The sequence below is a fragment of the Gymnoscopelus braueri genome (genome assembly GCF_963280865.1).
Source record: "Gymnoscopelus braueri genome assembly, chromosome: 3".
Taxonomy (NCBI): domain Eukaryota; kingdom Metazoa; phylum Chordata; class Actinopteri; order Myctophiformes; family Myctophidae; genus Gymnoscopelus; species Gymnoscopelus braueri.
In genome coordinates this window covers 31,812,936-31,833,873 of record NC_137612.1, presented here as the reverse complement: position 1 = coordinate 31,833,873, position 20,938 = coordinate 31,812,936, and the positions used below count along the sequence as shown (strand labels likewise).

Here is a 20,938-nt window from a genome sequence, read left to right as displayed (position 1 = left end):
AATTTTTTTGCAATGTTAAATTTTTTTGCAATGTTAATTTTTTTTTTAATTTTTTCTTATTTCCACACAACTCCTTTATGCTATATTAATGACATAGTTAAATATTGAAAATGGGTGGATTTCCCCTTTAAATGTTTCGATGAATTGAGTACAAGGACCCCAATGGCAACACGCCAATTAAGTGACGCCATAGTGCTTTCTTGGGTTTAAAATGATCTTGTATTGAACTGTACTTCCCTGTGCTTGTCCTTGAAAACTGTTCGTAAAGTATTCAATCAATCAATCAAGTAAAAAAGAGTACTTTTTCCACCACTGCTCATCAAGGGACAAGGGATCCATCGGCATTGCCCCTCGTCTCGCGATACTTCCTTAAGTTCTCCCCCGGCTGTGCTATTGGAGCTATTCGGAGGAGAGATGGCGGCTAGAGGAGGCTTTCAGTCGGCCCCGACGGGAGGCGGTGGCGGAGGAATGGGACCCGGACCCCCGGTACAGGGCGGAGGACCGCCGGGCATGGGACCCGGGACCCCCTCCGGGAGGATGGGACCCTCGTCGGGCGGACAGAACCACAACATGTACCGCTCCCCGATGCCAGGGCCTGGATACCCGGTGAGCAGAGCCACCATCACTCCATCCATGATCCATGGAGCATGTCTGTCTGCAAGAACAAAGCCTTTCCCTCTGCTTTGTCAGGGGGCTAATAGCGCTACTGATGCTAGCTGGAGGCCCTGTTAGTTAGAATACAGCTGTTATCAACTGTTCTAATAGACACAAATACCCTGCTCTGACTGAAACTAAACCCAATAGAAAGTGTGATCTAACTGGCTTTGGGTTAGCAGCTGGTAGTGAGGTTAGTTAGCCAAATAACTTAGCCAGCTAGCCTAGCTGACTTGCATAGCGCTTTATCAGTGGTGCCATGTCGGCTTATAATAAGCGGCGTCTCTTTCTGTTAAGTTGCTTGTAAATATTGATGGTTGCGGTTTTTTGGGCTTGTTTCTAAAGTGTAGTTGCTTATTTAGGCTTGTTTCCACATTTTTTATTTTATTTTTAAACCAGTGGTTCTCAAATATTTTCATTTCATTTGTGTTGTTAAAATGTTTCAAGAATATTCCAAATATTCCACTTTTTATTTCAAGAGTTTTTGAAAATGGCAGATCTACAAGCTCACAACGCGTCGTGATGTGAGCTTTTAGATCGGCTATTTTGAAATAGCCATGCATAATGGGTTTAAAGTGCTCATGTTGCTTCTTTTGGAATTGTTTTCCTAGACCTGGTTTCTTATTTCCCTCACAAAACCTGGCAACACTGTAGCCTAGCTAACTTGCATAGCGCTCTATCTGCCGAGGTATGCTTTATGAGTAGTTTGATTCTTTGATACACTGTAAAATGTTGTGCAGGTTGCTCTGATACTGATTGGCTTTGATTGTGTACAAAGGATGTATTCAATGATTTGGTGCACTTTGCAGACACGTATACCTATACCGTTATGATAGCCGTTTTATGTAATAACATGCACTGCCATCTTTCAGGGAATAGCCTGCGCCCAGTGGTTGGGATGCTGGAGTGCGCTTTACTATGGTAGCTGCTGTTATGCAGACGATAAGTGATTCATTTTACACACTATGTCTGTTATGGTAATACTTTATAACACTTGCCCCTGGATGGTATTCAGTGTTGCCAAGTCTGCTTATTATAAGTGACTTTGGGCTTGTTTTTCTCCAGAAGTTGCTAGTAAATATAGGTGGTTGCGGTTTTTTTAAACTTGTTTCTAAAGTGTAGTTGCTTATTTGGGGTGCTTTCCTTAATGTTGTTTAACCAGTGGTTATCTAACTTTTTCATGTCAACTACCCCCCCCCCCCCCCCATTTAAGATGTACTTGGCTTGGCCACAGATGCTGAAAATATTTTGTGCCAGGGAACCCCATACAAGATTTGTGTATTTAAAATGTTTCAAAAACATAATTTTCCAAATTTCTTCCTTGAAAGTAGCTGTATATAGGTTCAAACTAGTGTTCATGCTTCTTTTGGGCTTGTTTTCATAGACATGGATCGACTTGGTTGCTTATTTCTCTCGCAAAATCTGGCAACACTGATGGTATTCGGTTTAACTGGGAGCAAGCGACGGAGATCCTTGAGGAATACAGCAATGTTGTGCAGGGATTCCCAAACTTTTCCCCCTCTCTCTTAATGATATGGGCTGAATATTTTCATTTAACTGGGGACACAGAGAGAGAAGGTTTTTGTCCAAAGGGTAAAACACAAGTGGTTTCGGGTCTGATTTGGTAGCCTGGTAAAGCCCCTCCCTCCGGAATTCTCATTTCCATTTGATTTCTGAAATAAAATACAAATGAGATTTCTGGAGGGAGGGTTTACCAGGCTACTGATTTGGTACTGAGCTTAATTCTGTTCATGTCATACAATGCTTTTGCTGCTTTACATTTTATGTAGGTTCCAGATGCTGCTTTGCTTTCATTATTAAAGCATAGAATAACTTGATGTTGACTGGAAGTTTGACCACTACAGCCACTTTAAACCCAATGCCCATATTTTGGGCATGTAGGCATACAAAAAATAAAGCGTAATTTTGTCCAAAACCAAAATATAATGAAGCATAAAGTGGGGCTTAAGTGGTTAAGGACCTGTAACTTCAATTTATTTTAGACATGCAGCTACTAGGTAACCATCTTGCCTTGGATTTACCTCGCCTTATTTCACATGTTCACAATGATGGAGAGGTCTTACTTCTCCCACCCTTCTTTTTTCAAGTCATTGCAGCTTACCTACTAACATTCTGACAGCACATCTCTGTGAAAGGATGTTCATTCCATTTTCTGCCCTGTCCTTGACAGCTTTCACACACAAAAGCATGCTGTGGTAACATAATCAAGAAAGCCTCATACTCAGAACTTGTGATTGTTCTCTAGAAAGCCAAGGTTGTGCTGATGGCTATGAAAAGAGTGCTAAATAAATTGCATGGAATCTCTCTTGGCACCTCTTCCCATTCACTACACTTCTATTCTTTTTACATCCAATATAGTTTTTTTATTTGTATTTTTTATGTTCTGTTGTGAGTGTGTGGGTGTGCCCATTTCAATGCAGCCTAAACCGTCCACATTTCTGTCAAAATCAAATATATATCTTTTAAATTATGAATTTATTCATCAAATATCATTTGGACAGTTTTTGTTTTTATTTCTCTCTAATGCCGTCATAGCAGTTTCATCGGGCAGTCAGAAAGGTCAAGCTTTTAATAGTCAAACCACTATCTTTAGAACGTATTTTTGATTTGTTTTTTGAAAAACTGAGAGCACAATGAAATGGGAAAGCGTGGTCGAGACGCTGGGTGCTGTTTTGGTAGTCACATTTTGACAGCATTGCTGATCGCAAACCTAAAAAACAAGGAACACTTTTGTCAGCTGTCGGAGCTTACAAGACAATGTATGGGCTATTGGAGGCTTACGTTTTGGCAGAGGTGAGGTTGGGGTAGAGTGTAGTGAGTGAGTCCATCCAGTGGTGTGTTCTACCGTGTTAAGCTGTATACGAAGTATACAGTGCAGAAAAAACGTAGTCACTGTCTTCTAACCATTTCATCCATTGAAAACGTCGTATACCCACGACCACGCGCATGTCGTGCAGGGAATGACGTATACCTCAGAAGAAAACCTAGAACACAGCACTGAGTCCATCTATCTCGCTCTTCTCTCTCCAACCTAGAGAAAGGGGGGAGGGATTCAGTGCCTTATCCTCTCTGGGTTGAGATTTGCAGTTACAAGAGTGTCTGCTGAAGAGAAAAGGGGAGATCAGTGATTTATCATTCATCTGCTGCTTTTATCTGCACATAGTGTCATGCAGTCAGACACACACAGCCGTCTGTTTGAATTCTTATCACATGGTGTGGTGGTGAGTTGGCTGTTTTGTGTGGGGGGGTATTGTCTTTTTTGCAGTAGTTGACATGTAAATTTGAGATACCTCTCCTTGTGAAAGGTGTCATGCAAAAATGTATTAAGGTAGCTTGGTAGAAGCCTTCATCATTTAGAGTAATCGTAATAATCAGTGCTAGTGTTCCATGTTTCTTTTGCTCTGTTGCTGCTTACCAATGCAAGCGTATAAACGTTTTATGTAACCATGTTAAAATGAAAAGGTGTTGGGCGTTGTTGTGTCTTGCCCTCTGGCTCCTTTTAAAATGCATTTGTGGCACAATGCATAGTTGCATAGTGCATACTGACCTTGAAGAATGAATTTACTTCTCTGAACTCAGCCTTTTTAGTGTTTTTTTTTAGCCATTGTTCTGACTTTTTCATCTTTTTTAGTCGTTGTTTCCATTACGTATCAAAATAACTAAAACACGACTGTCCTAGAGCAGGATAAATACAGAGTCGTTACCCGCCAAGTTGCATTTTCACCGCGGTAATAACATTTGTAATTGAACAATCCATAACCGTGCTTATACTCCAGACTGCACTCTAGTCTATGACCAAATCTTGATTTTTAAATCTACCATTTATATCAGTATGGCCTCAACTCTGTCAAACCGACTTGAAGAGGTGCTGTTGAGAAGGACAGCCTAACCCCCCCACACTGCTCCAGCAAAGGAGCTGCTCAGCTCTGGAAATTTACCACAATCTTTCGTTCCTATCCAGAGACCTGGCATGCCCCCATCCAACCGCATGACGCCCCAGGGACCAGCCATGGGCCCTCCAGGATATGGCAACAGCCCTGTGTCCCGCCCTGGGATGCCTGGGGTCATGGACCCGTCTCGCAAGAGGCCTGCACCCCAGCAGATCCAACAGGTCCAGCAGCAGAATCGCAACCAGCAGTAAGTTCTCACTGGTTTGCACAGTGTCATTTCAGGGCTTCTGTTTCAGTACACTGGGTGCATGTTTGTATGAAGATTAAGTGTCATTTCAGTCCACTGGGCTTATGAAACAAACTGAGTTAGTGTAAAGTAAATGTTTTTAAATCTTTACATGGACACCTCCATATCTCGCTGAACTTGTGTGGAACTTTATACCCTAGTCAGGACTTTGAGGTCGGCTGACAAGTTGCTCCTGGACTCTGTTCCCAAAACTAGACTTAAAAACCACGGTCACCCGTGCCTTTTTCTGCTGCTGCTGCCCAGGCTCTGGAACAGCCTATTAGCCCATTAGAAGTGCTCAGACTATCTGGGTTTTTAATTCTCCTCTCAAGACTAATTTCTTTCTATGACTTCTATTTTGTTTCATACGTTTCTATTTATGCATGTCCTGTGTTCTGTTTATGCCTTCTATGTATTGTACATGCACTTTGGTCAATTTAGATTGTTGTAAATGTGCTAATACATTAAGTTTGATTTGAAATGTGTTTTATTATGACTAGGGCTGCACAATTAATCCAAATATTGAAAATGACGATTGATTTGTTTCGCAGTTACATAATCGTGAAACTTTGCCGTGAATCCTTGCCGTTGTCTCCTCACCATTACACAAGGGTTAATAACAGACGGTATAGTCCCCTCTCCCCATCCATCAGGCACCCAGAGGCACAATAAAATGACAGAGGCCATTACATACCATTTAACTAAATATGTGGTTCCAATGAACAACAAAGGCATTAAGAACAAAATAAAACATTTAGCCATCATACACTATCGTGCAGCCCTGGTGATGTGGCGGTGCGTGTCCACAGTGTAACATGGTTCAGGGTAATCTATAAAACGAAACTGAAAAATGTAATTGCCTTTCTATTCTAACTCGCATACTTTAAAGTAATCTTTCTTTAATGATGTTTTTTCAGCACTAAGAAGAAGAAGATGGCTGATAAAATTCTACCTCAGAGGGTGAGTATTAATCAAAATGTGGGCCATACAAATCTCATTATTGCTGGCTGTGATTGTGGGGGTCATTAAAACAAATCCACAAGTGAATCAGAATGTATCTTCTTAACAGTTTCTTGGTAATGTTTGTGTTAGCTGCACACAAAAAATCGTGGTCCTTTATTTAATTTAGTTAATTTATCTGAGACTCTTAAGGGTAAATTCTTATCATTAAAATAAACACTAGAGGCTCACAGGGCCATGTTGTGTACTACATTGTGGTATATTTTGGAGAAGGTTAGGCTTCTATCTTCATACGTCATAGTCACCCAACTCATTGCATGATGAGTGCAACAATGGGAATTTCCACTGTTCCATTAGCTACTGCCAGTGCCAGTAGATAGCCTGAATGACCTGTGTGTGTGTGTGTGTTTGTTTTTCCTGTCCCAGATCAGAGAGCTGGTCCCAGAGTCTCAGGCTTACATGGATCTACTGGCCTTTGAGAGGAAACTAGACCAGACCATTATGCGCAAGAGGCTGGACATCCAGGAGGCTCTCAAGAGGCCCATTAAGGTAAAGCAGAGAACTTTGGCTTCCACTGAAATTATTCACTTCTAGTTTAATTCCTGTCAGGTTCAGGCATTTCCGTTGCACTTGGACTTTTAATAATAGAAAACAGTTTGGCATAGTGCTTTACGTTACTATATGCTATATCCAACTCTGTTAGAAATGAACCTTTTTAGTACGGTACTTGTTTTGTTGGCGTTTTCTACCCATTTGAGCTACATGAAACTCCAGTCAGTTCACTTGTCACACTTTTGAAATGGGAACATTTATGGAATTCACAGTCTAGTCAGGGCCCTGGGACACCAGTTGAATGCAATTTACTTCCTGGTAAAATTGAAAAACTGCTCTATGTGACCCGTAGTGACAGGGCTTTGAAGAACCCTTGTTTAGACATTGAACAAAAGTTGAATTTAAAATCAATCGAGGTGTAATAATATACATAGAATAGATCTCACATTTTTAATCATGAAAAATCTATGACTTCTGCTGATTTGCTGGTTCTAGCAAAAGAGAAAGCTTCGCATCTTCATTTCCAACACCTTCAACCCTGCCAAGCCTGATGCTGAAGATGGAGAGGGCACAGTTGCATCATGGGAGCTACGTGTAGAAGGCCGCCTGCTTGAAGATGTAAGACTGACACAATGGGGTCATTTCTGGATTCATGTCTGCCTATATTTTCGTAGACCAACTTTTCTTGTCTGCACACTAGTCACTGCTCACTTCAAACAGAATTCCCAAATTTACACACTAACTTATTAAAGGAGCCTGTAATACTGTATTACCTAGTGTTGTAATTTTCCAAATTATTGGCATCTGCTTGACAGTCAGATCTTGTAGAACAAAGGAAAGCCTGCTCGCTTCATGCACATAGCCATTTAAACTCTATATACTTAGTTGATCAGGGTCCCTCAATGTGTCTGTACTTGGTCCCATCCTTTTTCCCTTTACACAAAATCTTTCACCAAAAATAGCAAAGAAGCTCACAACGCGTCGCAACACGACACCTTTTGAGCTTATATCTCTGCTATTTTTGCTGAATTGTCACTGAATGTTCGCCTACTATGACATGTCCAGAATATGGACCCTACTAGGGTTAGAGCACATGAGTGGAGTTGAGTGGGAGTACATCCGGCTCCATGCTCAAGAGGTTGTTTCCACACTCCGCTACCCGCTCTTGTTCGAAAACCGATTGGAGCACAATGTGTTCCTCAGTGTATCAGTACTGAGAGTATAGATCCTAGAGTACCCCTATGAACCCTCTTTATCTTCATTTTTCACCATGGGCAGCAACAATGTCGCAAAACGGTGAACACACGCCCCCATCCAAGTTTCCTTTTCATCGATAATGAAATGATGAAAACAATGGCTTCTTGGAATGTGAAGAAAACTGGAAATTGTCAGCAGTAATGTACAGTATGACTTCTAGTCAGTGTGCTAAACATAAAAAACATGGTGCCTTTTATTATACATTTACGGGTGAAATTAACACTGTACTGTATTGGATGCATGGACCAAATATTACCTAAAACTAGAATGCCTACTTTAGAAGTCTGTTTTGGACCCTCTCTTTTATATAATTAATTGCAGCCTCATATTGTGATATTGATTATTGTTCAGCCCGAATACTTAACTGCTCCATACGAGCAGTAGGTGTCTTGTTTGGCTGCCTCCACTGTCGGTGTGTGGAGTCTGTCTCTGGGTATATCATGTGATGCATATATTGTATCACACTTTGGAAAAATGCACTATATAGTAGATGTTTGTTTTATTTCATGGACAACAGTTTATGGGAACAATTGCATATACCGGTATAACCATGCCATTTTAACATTGTTCACTATAGAATATCTAGGCTATTTGCTAGTAAATGTTGGCTTGAGCTGGTACGTTTGTTTACTCAACATCAACCACCTTGTTATGACCAGTAATCTTGGAGTCTGGTAAGATGTTAAAAGTGGCCAACACATTTTGGGCTTTACTATACACTGTGTTGTCCGGTGGACGGAGATACTTGCTTTTAGCCTTGCTGGTGACATGACAAATTTGTAGTGATGATGGTTTGTTTTCCAGACGGCTGTGTCCAAGTACGATGCCACCAAACAGAAAAGGAAGTTCTCTTCCTTCTTCAAGTCCCTGGTGATTGAGCTTGACAAAGATCTGTATGGCCCCGATAATCACCTGGTGGAAGTAAGACTATACTCACAATAATTCTATTTAATCATATGTGTTTACATTTTCATTAATCAAGTGTTTGTGAGACCCCAGCACAACAAAATGAATGGTTGCAGTGAATGGTCCCATCCTTTTTTCTCTGCACCAGATCCCTTTGTTGTAAATAGCTGATCTACAAGCTGACAGAAGTGTTGTGAGCTTGTAGATCTGTTATTTTTGTTGGATATTTGCCTATTTTCACTGGATGTTCGCCTATTATGACATGTCCAGAATAAGGACACTAGGTTTCATGCCTTTAAACACCAGTGAAATTAGTCACTGCTTACTTGTTTTAGTCACATTCTTGCTTGTTTTAGTCACCTTCTTACTTTTAGCCGTTTCCTCTCTAGTCATAGAGGATAATGATATGTTAATGTAATTTTCTTCCCTTGTTTACAGTGGCACAGGACTGCCACCACCCAGGAAACTGATGGTTTCCAGGTGAAGAGGCCAGGTGATGTGGGCGTTCGCTGCACCGTCCTGCTTATGCTGGACTACCAGGTAAAACACTGCCTTTCAGTAAGACTCAAGGTTTTTAGTCCATGAGCCAGAGCCCCAAAATTGAGCAATGATTATCGAAAGAGTGGGCAAAACCAAACCTATATTAAATTGTTCATAGGGTCAATACGAGTAAATAAATATATGATAACCTTTACACAGGAGCAGCTTTTTCATGGTTATCACACATTTTGATATTTTCCCCATACGTACATGACAGGTGAAAAAATTACAAAGTTTAAAAAATAGTTATCATAATGAAACTTCCCCAGTTGATTACTTACATGAAGACAATGATTTATGGTATTATTGTATTGTATTGTATTAAGTTTTCTGAAATTGTATATTTAAATATGCAAATTAGGCATTTAGTCCATGAGCCAGAGCCCCAAAATTAAGCCAGATATTGAATATTCCCTCGTTACAAACGTTTGACTCCAACATCTTAACAAAATGAAATAAGAATGTTGACTCTGGCTTTGTCCAATGTTCCAATGTTGATTCTGGAAAGTTATGCAAATTCTGGCATATTTTCCTAATGCCTAATTTGCATATTTAAATATACAATTTCAGAAAACTTGTAATACGATAAATCATTGTCTTCATGTAAGTAATAAACTCAGGAAGTTTCATTATGATAACTCTTTTTAAAATGTTGTAATTTTTTCACCTGTCATGTACGTATGGGGAAAATAACTAATTGTGTGATAACCATGAAAAAGCTGCTCCTGTGGAGAGGTTATCATATATTTATTTACTCGTATTGACCCTATGAACAATTTAATATAGGTATGGTTTTGCCCACTCTTTCGATAATGAAATCTTGTCTGGCTCATGGACTATTTAGTGAAAGCTGGTGTATTATGCCATTTTCCGGCTTATAGAGAGAGAACAATTTAATACTGTATATCTCTGGAGTTTCTCTCTCCCTCTATCTTTTTCACTCGACTCCCATCTCTCTCTCTGCACCATTCACTAACCCACCCCATTACCCCCATACCACCTCCATCATGGTCTTTCTTTGCCCCTTCCCAGCCTCCTCAGTTCAAGTTGGACCCCCGCCTGGCTCGTATGCTGGGGATCCACACCCAGACCCGGCCTGTCATCATCCAGGCCCTGTGGCAGTACGTAAAGACTCACAAGCTCCAGGACCCACATGAGCGCGAGTTCATTAACTGTGACAAATATCTGCAACAGGTGAGGGGGAGTCCTTGTTGATGTAACATAGGGCAGCACAGTATGTTGCCCATTAGTGGTTCTTGGGTAAAGTTCCTGCCAAGCCTCGATCTTGGCCGGGAGTTCCAACGAACAAAAATGGGTAGGGCAGTCTCTGTTTCTGCACTCCTGTAGCGACACCTACAGGTTAGTCTGTGACTGTGTCTCTTAAGAAGGGAGGGAAACTGGGAGGGATAGCATGTTCCTCTGCATGTGTTACAACCTCTCAGTAGAGTTCTCAACGGGCCTGAAAATTAAGGCTCGGCCCTAACTGGGCCCGACTGGGCCGGCCCGAGGCTCGGCCCGAACCCGACTATTTCCATCATGTTAGGCCCGAAACCCGAAAAAACCCGAGGGGAAAAAAAGATTTTTTTTAAAAATATTTTTACTATTATTATTCTGTTCTGAATGTGTATTTATCTATTATGAAGATGGCGCTGACGGCGCTGACTGACATTAACTTACACTGACTGTGTTGATTTAAATGAAGTTAAATCCTTGTCTTTGGCTCACGGACACACCTCTGTGCAATGCGATGCATCGTCTCCGTCTCCTCTCCCCCCTGACTGTCTGAGACCGACTCGAGACTGTTGTTAACCTATTAGCTTAAGTTTACACGCGTTGGGTGAAAAATATTATAATACTGAACTAAACGCGGGTGGATTACATTGTATTGTGAAAATCAGAAAGCACCGTTTCCGCCACTTGTGTAACTTAATAGAGCACGCCGGTTAGTAATCTTAACTCACAAAAACACATTGAACATCCTGTTAAACCTTCAAATTAAAACATTTTGACAACGTAAACAAAACAACGACACGTGTAGTGTACTGCGTGTATGCACGTTCTCGCGCGTGGCTATATATGGAAAGCTTGCTCCTGCGTTCTTCAATGGACCCTTCGCTAAACCCCACCGCAAAAGCGATTGTCCAATGCCAGCTGCATAGCATAGCTGTCAATGTTATTGCGTCAGCACACACACAATCATTTGCAACATAATAGCAAGAATAGGAATAGCACGATAACGCAATGGTGACTATGAACCACGTACCCAAACCCGTTTGAGGCTGCTTTTCCCAAGCTGAAATCTGCACTTAAACTACAAGGCTGAATGGCTGTGTTGTTGAACACATACACAGCTTCTTCAGGAAAGTTACACGATACGAGTACGACTCACTCGCCCAGGTGGTGTCAATAATAGGCTACTAATCACTGTAATCGTAACAAAATTCAGAATCACAGCGCTGCCTGTTTAAGTGTATTAATTCATTTGTTCGTCTATTTATTAACTGCTCCTGGCAGTCTTACCCTGCGGTACATGAAAACTCCTGTTTAGTCATGGATCAACTTTAACCTGGTGTTTGCACTTTCTCCATTTACAGTCCGTACATCTATATAAACGTTCAGATTTCAAATATAAAGTGCTTACCCCATGGCCACGGATGTTGAAATTATGCACGGGACTCTCAAAAGTACCCGTATATTCTGTATTGTTCAATAAAAAGTATTTTAATCCGATCAGTGGCCATTTTCTCATAATGTATCAGAGTGCAATACACCTACAAACCGATAGGGTGGCTTTGTTGAAAGCGCATGGAGAAAATGGCCACCGATCAGATTAAAATGCTTTTTATTGAACAATACGGATGATACGGGTACTTCTGAGAGCCCGCCCCGTACATAAATGTAACATCCGTGGCCATGGGATAAGCACTTTATATTTGAAATATGAATGTTCATGTAGATGTACGGGCCATAAATGGAGAAAGTGCAAACACCAGGTTGAAGTTCATCCATGACGGTCGTGACAGGGAGAAGGGTCCATTGATTTCTGAACGAACCTGACCACTGAATGTACACTATTGTTGAAGGCTGGTGTACTGTAGACCGAAATTGACGTGGGTTTTTGTATTAAAAATGATATGGATGCATCATGCGGTAGCCCTGAAACATGAACGTGAACCATGGCTACATAATATGCGGAAATGGATTACAAGAACGCCCAAGACACACTCGCCCCGGGTCTAATCCGGCGGCCTCTGTCCACGAAATGAATGGGGGCGAGTGTGTTTTGTGGCGAGTGTTCGGTTTACCACCGGAACGCTCGCCCTGAATCGCTTTTTTTTTACTCTCTCGCTCTGCTGCCTGAGCCATGAGCGTGAGCAGCACAGTGCAAGTTAACGCCAGTAAGTCAGCGCCGTCAGCGCCATCTTCATAATAGATAAATACACATTCAGACAGAACAGAATTAAAAAATATATTATAAAAAAAATTTAATATTTTAAAAAAATCATTATTTTTTTTATTTTTTTTCATGGAGCCCGAGGCTCGGCTCGGCCCGACCAATTAGCATACTTTTGAGGCCCGGCTCGGCCCGAAAACGTCGGGCCGGGTCGGGTTCGGGTAGAATTTGAGAACTCTACCTCTCAGTGAAGCTCCTCAATTTCTACAAGTGATCCTTAAAAACATGGATTTCAATGTAGCTTTCAAACTTTAGGGGAAGCTATAAATGTGAAATATTATCAGGTCATTAATTCAGTTATTATTTAAAGAGTGTATTACCCCAAAATATGAATAAACGCTACTTAAGTTTTAATAGTTGGTTTGTGTCCATGGTATAAGTGGAAATAGAAAAATAATGCACTTTGCTGACTCTAGCCTCCACATCATACATTATTTTCAGATCAGGAACTCGCTGGCTCTTGACAATGAGCACTGAGGTCATTTCCATTTCCACCATTCAGAGGCAGTTTGCCAAAAAAATAAGACTTTTCTCACAATCTTATAGCAGATTTAGTGGTACCATTTGTCTTTGCTGTAATAATGGAGTGTGGATGTCATTCTGTAGATATTCGAGACCCAGCGCATGAAGTTCTCAGAGATCCCTCAGCGTTTGCATGCACTCTTGATGCCCCCAGAGCCCATCATCATCAACCATGTCATCAGGTAATTATCAGACTTTCCCACAGTCATAGAAAAATAAAAGCGTCTTTCAGGCCTGGAAAACAAAGGAAATGTGATGTAAATTTGTTCATTAAGGCGTGACTGTTTTTAGGGTGGAAATACATTTAGATGCCGACTTTGCTACTGATAGATGTGAATGCTTTTGAAACAAGGCAAACTGTACATAGTTGAGTGCCATGATTCATCAACTTTCATTTGCAGTGTCTGGTAGTTGTTCAAGTGTGTGTTTTAACACCCTTTGTTAGACAGTGTTTCAGACAGAAACATACATGCACAGCACAGATGGCCTCATTGCAATAGTTTAGCTTCACTTTGTAGCTGAAATAATAACCCCTTCTTAGAATATAAACAAGAATGACAGTACTTTAACGATCTTACCGTGGCACAAGTGGTATGATATGACTGTCATGACTTGCATCTTACTAAACATCAGAGAGAGAGAGAGAGAGAGTTAAATTAAGGTGTCTTTCACAACTAAAGCTCACTAGTGTATTGATTCATGCACTCTTACAGCCACAAACAATCCAACATAACTGTAAACAAAAATAACTTACAACCGATCACTTCAGACCAACACACACATCCCTGCTTTCAATTTTGTGTTAACAAGATCTCACTTTAATGTGACATGACTGTAGCTAGTCACTGTGAAACTAAATATAGAGCTGTGTGTTGCTTTGCAGTGTGGACCCTAATGACCAAAAGAAAACGGCCTGCTACGACATTGATGTAGAGGTGGACGACACCCTGAAGACTCAGATGAACTCCTTCCTCCTCTCCACAGCCAGTCAGCAAGAAATAGCTGGCCTGGACAACAAGGTAATATATACCACAGGTTCTCAAAGTGGGGTATGGGTAGGGCTTGGTATTGAATTTGCATCGAAATGAAAGCATCAATACTTTCGGTATCAAAATATATACATTTATAATTTATTTCCTGTGTTTGTACTCAAAAGTTTTTTGTTGGTGCAGTTAGACGAGTTCAAATTGTGTTAAATACACTATTTTTATTTATCTTTATACTAAGCCAGAAGCAGGCCTGCCTGAGAAAACTGTTGAGTCAAGCCTTGCCTTAGTATTAAGCAAGTCTTTCATTTGTTCAAGTAATTTCAATGTGCAATGTAGTTACGTTTTTTAAATGGATTACAAAAATCTGTATCGTTTAGGAACGGTATCAATGTCAATCAATGTGATCAGCGCAAGAGAGAGCCTATTTTCTAAATATGCAAGTGATTGTTGCTCAGTTTTTTAACAGATTGGGTGCCAGCATTTTATAATAACAGATTACGTTCGGTGCCAGAAATCTCACCGTTGAGCTGCGCAGCACTGTTTAAGCTGTAGACTCCACGACGCGCATTCCATGTGAAAAAAAAGCATGCCTCCATTTTGCCCGATGGTCCTGGCTAACGCCTGGAACGATAACATCTCTCACGCGAGTAACAATGGCGGAGCGATCGTGCATACAAAATTAGTCTTTTTTTTTCCCCAGCGTAAAGAGTTTCGGAGTTATAGGGGTTTTAGAGAAGGAGATAGAACGGAAGCGGATGGGAGCCATGTTTTTTGACACGGTGATCCATCTGGCCTATCCTTCTCAGAATCACCACGGGTGATTCCAGAGCTGCTCCAGCCCCTCCCGTGTGGAAAAAAACAAAAAGACACCAAACACGGTTCAGACCGTGTTCGGCACCAAAGCGCTACTCTGTGAAAACACGGTTCAGATCGTGTTTGGCACCCGATGTGTTAAATCTCGTCAATTGGCTGTGTGATAACATTCTCCATCTTCTGTAACAATGCTAAAACCATGACGCACACAGACAATGAAAATGGAGACGATTTACGACCAACTTCATTTGTCTGTCGCTTTTTAACTGTCCAACGTTGAGGTCAGCTGGGTCTTGGTGAGCTCCCCGCCAGCAGCCATTACTGTGGCTGTAATCACATTGATAATGGCATGGAGCCAAACCTCCCCTACTGACAGAATTCCTCCTGTGGGGTCTTTGTTCTGAGTCTGAGTCAACAGTGTAAATTATATTTGTTTATAGTCCATGGGTGCTGTCCCCGTTCGTATTGTGGTTTTTGTTTGAGTGATAATCGTCAGTGGACATGCTTTTCCTGCTTGCTGTATATCAAAAGCTTTTCTGAGAAGTTATTTTAATCTTAAAGTATCTGTTAGATCTACATAAAGTATGCCTCATGTACACCACCACCACAGCTACACTAACTAATCTCAGACACTGACTGATTGTGCCAATTCAAAAATCTAGAAACCGGTCATTCAGCCTGCTTTGTCTTGTAATTACTACATTAATGTTAATGTCTCACTTTCATGAACAATGATGTTTATTCCATGGAAATGGGTCCATCATGTAGCACTTTAGCTCTTTTAATAATTAATTGGATGGGAAAATGTTATAATTAATTCTAATAGAAGATAGTTCTCTAAAATAGTTTCATTTGGTCTATCTTGTTTTGATTCGCTACAGATCCATAAAGCCATTGAGGCAAGCTATATAAGGACATTTTAATTAATACAAAATGTCTTGGAAAACAATTAAGGCTAGGCTACAGGATATTAATTTCTCATTCTAGCTGTTATTGGGACGTTGGACTTGTTAGATCTTGCGTGTTAGGTGAACTTACTGAATTGCCTGGTAGTAGGACAGAAATCCAGCTGTACCAGGGTTCACCCTGGGACCAGGGTTGGAAACAACTTGGGCAAATCCACACCAGTCATTAATAACAAGAACCAAATCACCCACATAAGAACAGGCTTTGTAATTGTCATTCTGTGCTCATCCAGTTGGTCCAGTTCCTGCATTCAATATATTAATTCCATTTGATTATTTGATTTAATGGAATTTAATCCATTAAATCTAATTCTATCCTAATTCTAGCATATAATTAGCATAGAATTCTATGCTAGTAACATGACTAATTCTATGCAGATAATAACTGAATTGGTGATGTTTTTCTCCACAGATCCATGAGACCATTGAGACCATAAACCAGCTGAAGACCCAGAGAGAGTTTATGCTGAGCTTTGCCAGAGATCCTCAGGGCTTTATCAACGACTGGTTGCAGTCGCAGTGCAGAGACCTCAAGGTAAGGCTTGTCAGTCATAAGCCAAGCAAGTGTTAAATAGTGGAGCAGTGTCGCTAGGACATTAAAAAGTCTAGAGGGTTTTATATAGTCCCAATCAAAGTTATGGACTGATGGAAAGAGGTACCTCTCTGTGCACCATATAGCTTCCACTTCTTTTAAAACCACCCAAGCACAAGCTTGTAATACTACTATAATATTGACCTCCATAACAGCTGTCTTGGTAAAATGCTCAGCATTCATATGATGTTCTAAAATGCCCCACATTTATTGGCCATGTCCATGATACCTCAATGTCTGACGTTTGCCTGCCAAACTGACTTTGGCATTCCCAGGCTCAAATATGTCTTTTATTTAATGTTTTTCCCAGGCTCAAATATGTCTTTATTTCATACTGCTGTTTGCTCAACTGATTGTTGGGGCTTTCACGATCATGAAGTTTTACTTGACGATTAATTGTCACACAAATAATTGCGACAAACAATTTCATTTTGCCTTTGAACATTGGAACATATAAATAAAAAAAAATTTGGCTTTTCTTTAGGCTTTGTAAGCAAAAGTTGCACTGGGCAGATATAAGAAATAACTTAAATATACAAAGAACTGACTGACATTTAATAATGTTATACTTGTAAAAAAAAAATGGAAATAGCCCATCTACAAGCTTTTTTTGTATGTATGAAACTGAAATTGTGATTATCTCAAATAATTGTCATCTGGTGATTATGCAATAATTGTGACAGGCCTTCTGATTGTCTGAAAGGGCTCCAATGGTAGGGTTAACATGGGTGTGAAAATGCTACAAAGAAATTAATTGACTACACTCGTACTCAACAGCTTTTAGACTGCAAGATTCAGTTGGTGCAGCACTTTTGCACAATTTATACTCAGCTATTTTTGTCATAGCTATGTGATTATGAATATTTCTAAATAAAATGTATATATTAATATAATTGTTTACTTTAGTGATGATGTTCAGTTGTGGTCTATCGATTCTGAAGCCGCCTGCTGTTACAACTGAATTTCCCCAGAAAATGTTGTTTACTTTGTGAGGCTTTTCTGCTGTGGTCTATCAACATTTTTATTCTGCACCCGGCTGCAGTTGCAACTGAATTTCCCCAGAGAAAATTGTTTTGTTTCAACTCAATTATCCTGTTGACCGTATCAATATTTGTTCCCTGCTACTGTCACTGTCTGGATTACAAGTCTAGTTTGGAGATGACTTTCAAAAGTGCAAATGTCTAATTCTGTATTTTTCACTGCAATCAGACCATGACAGATGTGGTCGGAAACCCGGAAGAAGAACGAAGGGCCGAGTTCTATTTCCAGCCCTGGGCCCAGGAGGCGGTGTGCCGCTACTTCTACTCCAAGGTAATCTGTCTTCCCTTCACCTCAAGTCACCGTATTAACAGTTAATACGATGGCCATTTTGCTCCTAAGTCATGCTCAAAATGGCTGCTGTGCCAATATGCGAGAGGTTTGATTATTTTTTTTCATTCCTAGCACCTCCTGTCCTTTTCCGTCTTTCTTTGTCTCTTTCATCCTCATCCGTTTTGGGTGAATGTTTCTACGGCTATTGCGTTTGGGGCATGGCCACCATTTAGAACGTGTGCCTGTTAAGAGTTAGCCGGTTCTGAAAAAATGCTCATCGATTCAGTGGATTGGATGAATGTTTCTTAACACATTCCACGCCAGAGTTTAATCTCATAATGTACTCACCAGTGCCAGCGTTTTATTGTTTTTTTGTTTTATTCACGTCGCCACAGACCTCGTTAAATCCCTTTAGATCTAGCATAAAACTGTTTGTAAACACAGCGGCGATCCGACTGCGTCGCCCAGTGAAATCCCCTTCAAAAACCCAGCCGCCATCTTGTAGTTACAACGGTTTATGTTAAAACAGCAATCAGCGACGAGAAAAACTACAAACGAGAAAATGGCGTTTTAGTGTCCGCTTTAGAATGGAGACTGATGGGATCGGCAAAACCGGATCCCGGATAATTCCGTTTCCGGTGGTGCTACAATGAAATGTGTCGTATCGAAAGTGACAAAAATTCCAATGTGAACTTAAAAATTAATAAATAAATAAAACGCCACTTCGCGTAGGTCTACGCGATTGGCACGTGGTGGCTTTAAATAGGTTCGCGTAGATCTACGCGATTGGCAGTCAATGTGTTAAGATATGCAAAGAAAAGACATGCATACAGACACATAAATACAGTGCATATTGTCAGGCGAAAACCTTGTCCAAAACGGTGACTTTTCAGGATGTGGATCCTACGTAGTTATGCAGTCACAGGCGCATGTTAATACTTTTCATTGGTTTAGTATTTATAAAACCCACAGACACTTTCATGTTTACTTAAAAATATATATTTAATGGCGAAAAAAAAAGCAGCTACATGCTCACAATGCGTCACATTGTGAGCTTGTCGATCAGCTTTTTTCAGTACTTTGGCACGACTGTCTTGTACGACGAAATGGCACATTCATTTACCAAAGAATAACATAAAAACAATATTGAAATATGGAGATGCAAGGTTTCTGCCCGACCGCAATGATATAATGATTCTCCCCAACTCAATGGGGAGCCTATTAATCACATCTATGATCATTTTTTCAGGTGCAGCAGCGTCGTCAGGAGCTGGAGCAGGCTCTCGGAATCAGGAATACCTAAAGTTTGTTCAGAGGCGCCAGGCAAACAAGAAGACGTACTGTGCTTTCAGAGTGTTTGTGAGCTTGAGGGATGTTCAAAATGTTTTGACAAACCTAGACAGATATAGATAATAGACAGCGTTACTGTTATATTGGATATTTTCAAGCTTCATCACCACCCTGCAGCTCAGTGTGTATTGCAGTTTGGTTGTTTCTTTGATTTTATTTTTTGTCACCACAGCTCCCTTAGCACAATGTATTTTCTCTTGATTGCCTAAGCCTTACCTGGAAGCATTCCTTTCATTTGGACAGATTGTGCCCCCTGGCCCACACAGTACTGATTGTACACCCATGATAAACAGCGGGCAGTTGCACCAGCCAAAAAACTCATTTGATTCGAGTATCAAGTGTTGATTTTGCCATGGGTCTTTGTTTTCTGTTTTTTTGGAACAGAATTCATAAAATACACTCCCATTTTTGGCCCCCAAATCATCATAAGTCATAAGTTTGGTATAGATGGTGAACGTGTTTGTAATCATTTATCCTACAGTGCGTTGATATACATGTCAGTCTGTCATACAATTTCATTGGTCTGTGTTGATGGTTTGTGGCACAGTCCTCTGTTTAAAATTGAAGATTACAGCTTGACTATGGCAGAACGTACACTGTTGGGACAAATCTGACAGAGTTGTTTAAAGGTTAATTTATACTTATTTGCCTGAGCCTTTCTCTCAAAAGTACATAATTTAGCAACATCGTCTAGCAACGCTTGTTGAAAGGGTCATGCAACTAAATATAAATTAAGCTTCATATTGTTCCACTTTTTTGTTAATGATCCTGTTTGTTTTGTAAAACAAATATATCAATATTTGTCTTGTTAGCTAGTACAGAATATCAAGGATTTAGCTAGTATAAGTACCTCTAGTCTATATAGTTTTGTAAATACTGAGCAAGGAAAAAACTGATGATTGATGTGAAGTAAAATTGTATCTGTTTTCCAGGCAGATGGTTCTCTTAACTCTGTCTATGCTCGGATAGTTTACCCAATATTTATATTATCGGTCCTCGCTCAGTGAGCCCAATGACTTTCTTCTTTATAACATGACCGTAGCAGTTGCATTTGATGAACCAATGCTCCATAATATGCTTTTTAGATTTGTGTATTTTAATTATTTGCAGAGAAGCCATATACACTTGAACAAGCGTGGTGCATTGGTCATTGAATGTGGCCTACCCTATTTAAAGAATTTCTGCTTTTTTTGTTGTCTGATTCAAGAGCTATAGATATTGGCTCTTAAGGCTGGTGGGTGTAAAACTTTCTTTCCCTACTAAAGTCAAGTTGGATGCCCTCATTTGAAGAGTTGGTTTCATTCACTCTATGAATTCCAAGAATACACTAATTTTCAGGGCTGATTAGTAAAATAGTTCAAGTTCAATACATTTTCAGAACCACTAGTGTTGAAATAGACAACACTTGGGACTATAGTATTATTATGATCTTAAGACTTTTTCATGGACCAAACCTATTTTTCTGTATGTTCTAATCTTACGTTATAATAAAATAAAGGATATCTTAAAGTAACTTTTGAATCTGTATTTCTGATGGAAACAATTACGCATGTGATAGATTTGTTTCTCCAAAAAAACAAAACATTTCTGCAGCATTTTACCAATCTTGTATGACGGTCCCTGGCACAAAATATGTTCTGATGGGAGTCTGCAGCCAAATATCAATTTGGGGGTCCCTGACAAGAAAAGGTTTGAGAACCACTACTGTATTTTCTCTGGACTTGCCTACCATGTTTAGGTTAGGCTCACATTTGATGTGTGTAGGCATGTTTCAAATCCAACATGCTTTAAAGTTTAACGATGAACCCAAGACCAAAGTACACAAGGTAATTATAAAATCCAATAAAATGGGTGTCAGAGGTAGCCTAATAAATAA

The 20,938-nt window shown here is 40.2% G+C and overlaps 1 protein-coding gene across 1 annotated transcript; it reads left to right on the top strand.

Moving 5' to 3' along the window:
- The first annotated feature begins 394 nt into the window (after positions 1–394).
- On the top strand, positions 395–20,575 carry smarcd1 (SWI/SNF related BAF chromatin remodeling complex subunit D1). Its single transcript, XM_080424276.1, has 13 exons — positions 395–606; positions 4,637–4,812; positions 5,769–5,811; positions 6,238–6,360; positions 6,859–6,981; positions 8,425–8,541; positions 8,965–9,066; positions 10,099–10,260; positions 13,127–13,224; positions 13,926–14,061; positions 16,222–16,344; positions 17,611–17,712; positions 18,962–20,575. The coding sequence occupies exons 1-13, from the start codon at positions 415–417 to the stop codon at positions 19,013–19,015; spliced, it is 1,551 nt and encodes a 516-aa protein (XP_080280402.1). The 5' UTR covers positions 395–414; the 3' UTR covers positions 19,016–20,575.
- Positions 20,576–20,938: the final 363 nt, after the last annotated feature.